Source organism: Notothenia coriiceps, unplaced genomic scaffold (assembly GCF_000735185.1).
Source record: "Notothenia coriiceps isolate Sejong01 unplaced genomic scaffold, NC01 NC01_scaffold00013889, whole genome shotgun sequence".
NCBI lineage: Eukaryota > Metazoa > Chordata > Actinopteri > Perciformes > Nototheniidae > Notothenia > Notothenia coriiceps.
The window spans coordinates 14,644-24,224 of record NW_011346590.1 but is presented as its reverse complement, the minus strand read 5'-3'; the positions used below and the strand labels follow the sequence as shown (position 1 = coordinate 24,224).

At 38.6% G+C, this 9,581-nt stretch overlaps 1 protein-coding gene across 1 annotated transcript; it reads left to right on the top strand.

The window, feature by feature from the left end:
• Positions 1 to 693: 693 nt before the first annotated feature.
• Positions 694 to 5,754, top strand: LOC104948177 (serine/threonine-protein kinase ULK2-like). The gene is made up of 3 exons (XM_010774340.1): positions 694 to 742; positions 2,990 to 3,026; positions 5,385 to 5,754. The coding sequence occupies exons 1-3, from the start codon at positions 737 to 739 to the stop codon at positions 5,606 to 5,608; spliced, it is 267 nt and encodes an 88-aa protein (XP_010772642.1). The 5' UTR covers positions 694 to 736; the 3' UTR covers positions 5,609 to 5,754.
• Positions 5,755 to 9,581: the final 3,827 nt, after the last annotated feature.

Sequence of the window (9,581 nt, the reverse complement as noted above, 5' to 3'; positions counted from 1 at the left end):
CGTCTATTTTATTGTCTTTTTCTGACGCTTTAAAATACTGCCAGACTGGTGAAGCCATTTTGGCGAGCTTGTTTTGCCGCGCACAGAGAAAAGTGTCATGTATTTTACGTCATAATTTTACGTCATGCGATCGGCTCTCGCGATCGGCATTTTTAGAGAGCACCGATTGATCGGCAGAGAGTGAGTATCGGCCGATATCGTTGGGCGGCCGATCGATCGGAGGATCACTAGTTCTTTGTAATGGTCACTGATTAATTTTCTGATAATCGACAAAAAGTTTTAGGCCAGCAGAAACCTTTATCCAATGTGACTTCTATCAATAACAATCTAAATGTTGTTGTTTTGGAACTCGAGTATCTAGGGTTAGGGTTAAGCTTAGGCTACAACTTGTGGAATCCTTGAGTTGAAGGTTTGTTGTTGAAATCCTAAGTGATTTAAAAAATGCTACAATTATGTTCACATTTGGATTAATTTTAATTGGATTTTCTGACGTATCTGTTGACCTCCTTCTGAAACTAAAACAAGTTCCAACATGTTTGTCTTGCCAGTTTGTGCGATTTCTTTACAACTTAAATTTTTGGCTGTGTCATAAGTATTTAATAGCTTTTTCAGAAGTCAAAAAGTGGGTGTGTGTGGCGCTGTTGACTGGATGTTGATCTTGCAGTGGTTGTCAGTTTCTGTAACTGATTCTGTGTCTCTTCTTTTCCAGGAAACGCCCAACGCTGTTTTCCTGGTCATGGAGGTAAGTTTAGAAACGTGACTGTCTGCTCTTCTGATGATTCAGAGCTCATATCCTCTCCCATACTTTCTTTTTTAGCCTAGAAAGTAGTTGGTTAATCTTCAATGCTACAGTATGATGAGATCTCAGAACTCAGGACAAGGCGTATATTTTCATACGTATTTCTTAACAAAAAATGAAATGATAAATGATGTAACTGTTTACCCCACACTCTGGCTGTCAGCATTTGTTGTTTTTTTGGCATGCTGTCGCCCCCCTCCCTGTCATTTCCTTCCTCTCTTGTTTTTCTTCATATTGTTTCTATAAAGTCTCTCCGAGCTGGCTGACAGCCTCTGCATGCTCCCCAACTTTCCCTGGTTGTTACGCAACTCTGCTGGCTGCAGGGGAGAAAACAAACCTCAATTTACTCTCTGAAAACACACCCCTCTGCTTTCTAGGAATCCCATTCCCTGAAAGCCTTTGCTTCAAATCTTGTTTTCATCTATGTTCACACAGTTTTAGAGTATACTCCATCAATAATCCTTAGGAATTATAGCATGTTTGGATCAGCAGCCATACCAAGAGGTTACATTAATTTACAGAAAACCTTTTTTAATATGTTGTTTTAAAGCTGACAGAAGAAAGTCAAGTTAGTTATTATAGAAAAATAACTTTTTATTACAGCTATTAAATGCTTTCCAGAGTATTCTTGTAGTCATGCCCTTGCTGCAGTTCTAGGCATGGACTTCAGCCTGGTTAAATCAATACTGATGAAAAAGCTTGGTTAACTTCTGTGTAAACTGTAAGCGATCCAAACAGAATGACAACTTGATTGATGGCTAACTGCATAGCTCCCCTGGTCTGAAGCTCTATACATTCTTACCATTAAAGGGTAAAGCTTTGCTAAGCCTCAACTGAACCCTCAATACGAAGGTGACGTCAATCAAAGACTTATTACTCTGCAGTTAGATCAGCAAAAACTAAATTAGATTAAACGTTATCAGAGGCTACAATCAGGGAGTTTTTTGCAAGCTTGACAAAGGTAGTAAGGTTTTATTATGTTGCTTTTAGTGGATCATTCAGTGTTTACTTTTTCATCTCCTAGTCTTTTTAAAGTACAATGTTGTTTCAGACCACACTTACAGCTTGTTTAATATCATTACACTTTCTGCCAGAGGTTGAAAATAAAATGAAAACAGAGAATAATAGCAACATACCAGTAGTAATAATAATTCATTCTATTTAGCCTTTCAAAGCACCCAACGACAATTCATAAAATAAAGAATGAATATGCTTCTGTACAAGAACCAAGGGCTAACTGAATGGTTTGATGAGTTTAAAAATAATGTAAATAAGCTGTAGCTATCACCAGATTTCAGCATCAGGAGTCAGAAATGTTGTATCTTTCCCAAAGCGGAGAAATGTACATTGTCTATAATAATCCAGTCTTGCTTGTATATGAGTAGTGCAGGAATGAGTGCCTAAAACCTTTAAAAGAGTTTACCACCTCTGATTCCCTTGTCTCAAAGTCATTATTTCTTTTAACTTCTTTGGGGTTGGATGCCTGAAATATGATCTGTGTTTAACACAAACTTAGGAGATTTTGTTGCAGGACATACAATATGTGAGTAGACAGTCAACACCCAACTAGTGAATCTCTGAAGCTGCTATGTGTCATCAAAATGGCAGTTTCCTAAAAGTGACTGAATAAATTACTTAACTTCATCACGGCAACACAAGTTTAGCTTAGCGGTAGTGATGCCCAGCCATGCTACCGTGATATCGTTATTTCATAGCCTAGCATTAGCTTTTTACTTCTAGCGATAGCATTTCCGCTTCAAAAAGTTATGGTATGTGGCAATTATTTAGCTGAACCGAACATGTTAAGTATCATAAAGGTCTGTTGGCAAAAGATGCGATGCTAACTTCTGAGTCGCCCTACAAAAATATGTCAACCCTGCACCGCTCCACTCTATTGCTCATCCCTCAGTCAGCAGTTAACTTTATTTACAATTTCCACACCAACCTTATCCGTCTGTTCTTGTTGTCCCTCTTGAGAACTAAGCAGAGGTTGTCAGCCCAGATAAAGCTCCAGTCTGTCAGCAGATTCATTAATGATCCTGCCATTATCTGGGCTAGGATTTGAACAAACATTGTTACCCATATACACGCCGAAACATATTTGCATGCCAAATACCATAATTATGGTTCCCAACTTGACATTGCTGAGCCTGAATTTGCTGATGTTGATTGTTTCCTCTCCCCACACAGTACTGTAATGGCGGTGATCTCGCAGACTATCTGCAAGGTAAGCATCACACTAATCTGTCCGACACACACTCTCAGATTATTGTTATTCATAAAAAAAAAATACTGCAGAGGAGGAAAAGCCATGTGACGGCATCTATCATGAGTGTAGGTGTGGGAATGAGTGCACGCGATTGTGCAGTTATTATCTGTCTATGGAACAACTCTGGTTCATGGGGGGATGTTAAAGACTGTTTGTGTGTGTGTCTATGAGGGAGGATTTGTATGTCTTCATTTTTCTATGTGGGGGATGTGCGTGTGAGAACCACTACAGTTTTGCACAAAGGGTTCCTTCTTTATTCTGGAGTCAGCACAGTGTTTATCCCCGATGTGTTGGTTACTAATGAAGGTCAGACTTTCTGGTCAACAAGTTAGCTTGAACTTGAATGATGATGGACAGATGGACATTTGGAAAACAGTGTTTTAACAAAAAGGAACAATAGGAATCCAGGTGTTATCCTACTAAAATGTCTCTCACCAACAATTCAGTCTGTCTCTTGGCCAACGTATGAGATGAAGCACGTCAACACCAATATGACACATAGAAACTGATAAAAGACAAACCCACTCCGAGTAAGGTTTTAAAGACTTGTTTTGCATTAGCTCTGGGGTTAAGCCATCCTGATAGTCAACAAGATTAGAATTAAGTGAGTGAGTACCTACTTCTCAAACACATGCAGTTCATTAGACAGATTTTACACAGAATAAAAGAGAAGTTACTAAAAAGAAAGAAATAACTTAAAGTAAATACTTGCTGTTCAAGGGTTGTTTGTACTTGTAGTTTAGAGAAAAGACGCCATCTGGACAACACATAACTGCCAGTTAATTGAATTTGGGTTAAGAGTTTCCAGAAAATCTGAAGTCAAGTTCTATTTACTAGATTTCTTCTAGAGCTTTTAGCTGCATCCATTTTCAGCCTTGTCGTGATCTAGTTAGTAGACTTTGAGTTAAACAGTTTTCTGTCAAATCGTCATCATTGATGTACAATGACGCAACACAAGTTCTCCTAAACATCATCTGTACATTTTGCACATTTATGTTCAATGCAACCTCTTTCTTTTTTTACAACTTCCTCTTACTGTGTGTATGTACCATTATAAGCCAAAGTAAATTCCTTGTATGTGTAAAACCTTCTTGGCATAAAACCTGATTCTGCTCCGTTACCAAATCTGCTTTCATAACATTTGAGCTTCAGAATGGGGAACTCACAACATTTGACATAGATGTTAACAAAATTCAGAAGCTCACTGCGTTTATACAAATAACTACGGTAGTTTAAAATCAGGGCAGCTTGAGAATTCCCAAATCCCTCCAAATCACCAGTTGTTTTCCAATCCATCAGTTAGATAACCACAGGTGCTCACACCTCTGTTCCATAAAAACACTGATTGTGTTGCAGGAACAGCTCCCTTATCACTGTACTTTACAAAGTGTACCTGTCCCATATTGGCACATGTTCCAAAGTGGGTCAGGGTCAGGGAGTAACACAGGTGGTAGTGAAACCTGTGGGGTCATGTTTTAGTGGTTGTTCAGAGTGTTACTGTTCAGACTGTACCCATATTAAACTGATACGGCGTTGTGCCTGTGGTTCAGTGGAGGGCTTCTATGTTCATTTAAGTATAGGTAACTGCCATCTTCCATTGGAGCGGGAGTGGTTCAGTCTGTAGGGGATTGGATTTTGGACCGAAGGGTCACTGGTTAAAAACATGATCATTCCTAAGTTGAGTTATTTTTTTTTCTCCAAAATTGTGCGGTCATGATCTCACTAGTGAATGATTCTAGATTCTAGTGAACTTTTCTATTAACGCTATGGGTCCACTGTGTTGGGCAGAGACTGGCATAAGCACAAATCCTGGATTAATGTTGACAAAATCAGTGGTTTGAGCCTACATGTCTACACTGTAGTCAAATGGTTTTATACAGAGAAAAGGGGAGGGTGAGGAATCCTTTTAGCCTAACATCGGATTAGATTAATTTCACTACCAACCGGGAATAGTCACTGCCTCACTTTACACTGTTTACTTCACGAGTATTACTATAAGATGCTAATTAGCTTTAATCAAGCGCGGCTCATAAGCAGTTTTGTGGAGTGCTGGTTAATACATGTCTTTTGAATTGAATAATGTATTGATTCCTCATCTTGCCAAGGAAAGCAATCATTAATGTTTTTCGTTGGGCAGCAGGAAGCACCTGAATAAAATCAATAGGTCAGCCTTTGAATGACTATCCAGGATAATATTAAACAAGATGAATCTTTCTGAGCAGATTTGTTTAAAGGTATCCTTTTGAGTTTCCTTTGAAAAAAAAAAAGTTGATTTCATTCAGTAATCATCATTTATTTTTCTCTCTTCTTCTTCAGCAAAGGGGACTCTGAGAGAAGACACCCTGAGGGTTTTCCTCCAGCAGATTGCTGCGGCTATGCGCATCCTCAGCAGCAAAGGAATCATCCACCGTGACCTGAAACCACAGAACATCCTGCTGTCGTACGCGGGCCGCAAGAGGTCCAACATCAGTGGAATCCGCATCAAAATAGGTGAAAGAATCGGACAGAAAAAGTCCTTTATTGGATGTTTCGCATACTAGATTTAATTTCATAATGATTATGTATCTAGTGTCTTGTATATACCCATATCTAATGATTTCCTAACTTTGATTAAGCTTCAACTGTGTGAGATGACTGAAATAAAAACTATTTAAAGCGTTTATTGATTCCAGATTTAAAGTAACATGACAGTTGTATACATATTACTCTTAAATAGCCCCTTAAAAGTAATGTTCCCTTTATTTGGTTAAACTTTTAAATCCAGAAGCCAAATCATATGACTTGCACTGCAAAACACTTTCAGTCAGAAGCAGAATAAGAGGCAAACGTCCACTGTGTATGAAAAACAAATATTTGCTTCAATCTTTTTACCATCAAACAGAAAGCAACTATGCTTTAAACACTCATTATAAAACGGACAAGTCAAATCAAGCAATCTGATTGGTTCTTAGCCGTGATATACTGAGCGTATACCACGGGTAGAATTGTAAGTTACTTTTCACAACAAGTCAGTATCCCTCCGCGTCTGAGAAAAACAGTATACCGTTGGGCTGAAAAGCAAACTGCCTGCAGTTTGCTTTTCATACTGGAACAAGAAAGCAGCGGAGAAGTAACGGGGCAGAAGCTGGGCAGAAGCCCTCCTTTTTGACGCAGCGGTCCAGACATAGACATCAAACGGCAAAACATATTCAGTGTGCAGTTCCTTTGGCATTAGGGCAGGGATATCTAGATACTTTTGAAGGTTTAACATAATTAATTGTGCTACTTTTNTCAGTATCTCATTCAGCTCGCTGATCCAGTAATGAGAGACCCGACAGTGAAGAATAAATATATGTATAACTAGTTTAGCTTGTTCCAGAGGTAGATAAAATAGCTAAGTGTGTTAGGTCTAACTCTTAGTGTGTGTGTGTTGCTCCGCTCACGGGTCCGTCTTTTATCTACCTCTGGAACAAGCTAAACTAGTTATACATATATTTATTCTTCACTGTCGGGTCTCTCATTACTGGATCAGCGAGCTGAATGAGATACTGACGGGCTGTCAGGAGAGAGAGAGAGAGGGGGAGAGAGGAAAAGAGAGCGCTTCCGCTCATTTCTCCCGTGTTATTCTCCAAAGTTAATGTAAACTTGAATAATGTACTTCATTTGAATGTAATAGTTATGTTGGTTGTTGTTTGTGGAAGAGCCAGTGAATGAGCCCCATTAACCGAGTTTTAAACATCACTTTAAAATGGAAGATCCCAATAGGCCCCGCCCACTCGATCGGATCGGCATCGGCCGATACTGATTCCGGCTGATTAACTGAAATATAATAACATTTAACTGAGTATAGTTGAGATTTTGACGAGATAAGATTCCTCATTACAAATCATGTTTATTTTTTCCAAATTATAACTAAAAAAAAGAAGAGAAAAGAACAGTCGATATTGAAAAAAATCATTACACTCTTGCTTAATACCCAGTCAAACACCATATTTAAACATTTTTTAACAAAGCCAATGAAGATACAGCAGAATAAAACCATCTTACTGTGTAATTTTAAAACGTAATATTGGTATTCATATTAATCAGAATCAGAATACCTTTATTAGTCCAACAGAGGGGGAAATTTGCCGCGTTACAGCAGGAAAGAGCCACAGACAGCTTAGTGTTGCATAATAATATAATATAATAAACAATATGCTAAAAAAGTACTAAGTTATAATATAATAAACAATATGCAAAAAAAAAGATTAAAAAGTTACATAATAAACAATGTAACTTGATCATAACAGATGCATGATAATATTGAGCAGTAGAAATGAATATGCTTAGCTTAGTGATGTAATCGCATCGAAGTGAACATATAACGTGGGCCTACAACATAACAGCATAGGCTCAGATAAATCTTTATGGATCCCCAGTGGGGAAATTCAGCAAAAGTAAAAAAAATAATAATTGAAAAAGTGTTAAAAAAATAATAAAATGTACACATGTCAGATAAAGAAATAGACGGTATACAAGAGCCGAGTTATGCTGAGTCATCTGCTTATACATGAAATAAGACAGAAGTGATTGACATGAGCTAGCAAGACACAACAACACCAATCCAGTGTTTTTGGCAACCTTTAAACCATTCTGCATAAAAACAAATGTTACCATGGTCTGAGCACTAGCTTCTGAACAACCCACGTGTGACCACAGGGAAATGGGCCTGTTTGTTTGGTTGGTAAGTAGTTCAGTCTTCCAATCCTATACAGTGTTTTTCTCCATATAGAGCAGGTCTTAGTGGGGGATAGGCCACCAGTATCCAATCAGACTGTATGTGTGTGTGAATATATCGGTGTGTGGGGAGGGGCAAGGGGGGGAATTACATAATGAGCATGTATTCAGCAGCACAATCTGGGGAAGAAACAGGGGGGTAAATGCTAGTGATGACTCGTTTTCAATGAAGAACTTTGTTACACAATCACACACACTTAGCCAACGTCAGAGAAAAATGAAAACAACACATTGTGGACACCGAGTACGAGAAAAGCTGTCATTTCATTCAGTGTGTTAATTGTCACTTTCCTGCTGTTGTTGCCTCCGCTTGGCTTGTTTGCCGTGAAGTGATATGCATTTCAAGAGGCAGGTGGTGACAGCAGCACATAAGGCAGCCTTTGTTTACGAGGCCTTGGAGGAAGTAGCGGCTCGCAGTTGTGAAAGTGATGACCGTTTTAACTGTTTACCCAAACTAATGTTTTCTAGAAATTACTGTTGATATAAAAGTTGTTGAACTTTGGACGTTCTAGCGTTATCGGATGAGGGCTGGGCTCCAAAATATTCCCTTCCAGTGCAAAATATTCCAAAACAACTGTGATATAAATAGTTCCTCTTTCATCATACGCCTGTCACACTCGTGTTAGATGCTGTTTCACAACACAAACAATCTGCCGGCACTGGCCAGAAGGATGAAAGGATTTTATTATCCAGAGATATGAAAACTGATAATAAGAAACACACAAAAACACTCCGGACTGCCAGGAGTCAATGTGAGCCAAATCAGCAGCGTTCAGTTCCAGCTTCACACTCCAGCTCCAGTGGTTATGTAACAAAGTGGGGGATGGGATATGACCAAACTGGAGCGGGTGGAAGTGGAGAGTAGCGTGTTTTTACTGGGGATGGGGAGGTTAAGCATTTTCAGTGAGCCAGTGTACTTTTGTCACGCAAGCAACGAGAGTAATCTGGGGTATTCTGAGTAAACTGGTTTTAATTAAGACTTAAGTATTTGCTTGGACAGAAGAACACGGAGTGACGGATGACTGTCAGTGGGGCTCAACCTTCAGTCCAGAGGGGAGGATGTTTATTATTTTATAGGTGTATGATGTGGTATCACACAGATTTGCGACCACATACAGTACACACACACAAAACACTTTGCATAGAAAGGAACAGAACATCCTATGATAGTCCACACGGTGCGGGAATAAGCAGGAAATGAGTTACCATTTTAGCACTTCTGCGCTCCCGCGTCTCAAAGTTAATGTTTTTTGGAAAGAGTTTTTGGTTAGATGCCTGAAACAAGGTCTATACAAGCCTAACTTTTGCAATTTTACAACATAAAATAATTCCGTAAATAATCCGAGTGGTGTAGTGATGACTTCTTTTTTTTTAGGCCAGACCCGGAAGTTAGCAAAGCAAGGGATCCCACAACGAAAAATAAATGGGATTTCCCAATTGGATTTCGTTATATCAAAGAAAATAAGCTTTGTGGCCAACACACATTCATGATACTTAACAGGTCTTATTCAGAAGGATAATATCAACATACTAACACCAATTTGTGATTTTTTTAAAGCGTAATTAATAATGCAATTAGTAGGAATATAAAAGCTAACTTAATGCTTTAAGGCGAGACACTACAGGTGAATAGGGTAATTTTTTTAACTTAAAGATATCAGCTAGAAATTTCTCCAGTTAATTACTTACAATAAGGCAATTGTTTTTTGTATTACAAGTTTTCAGAAATAGCATGTTTAAATATGCAAATTAGCC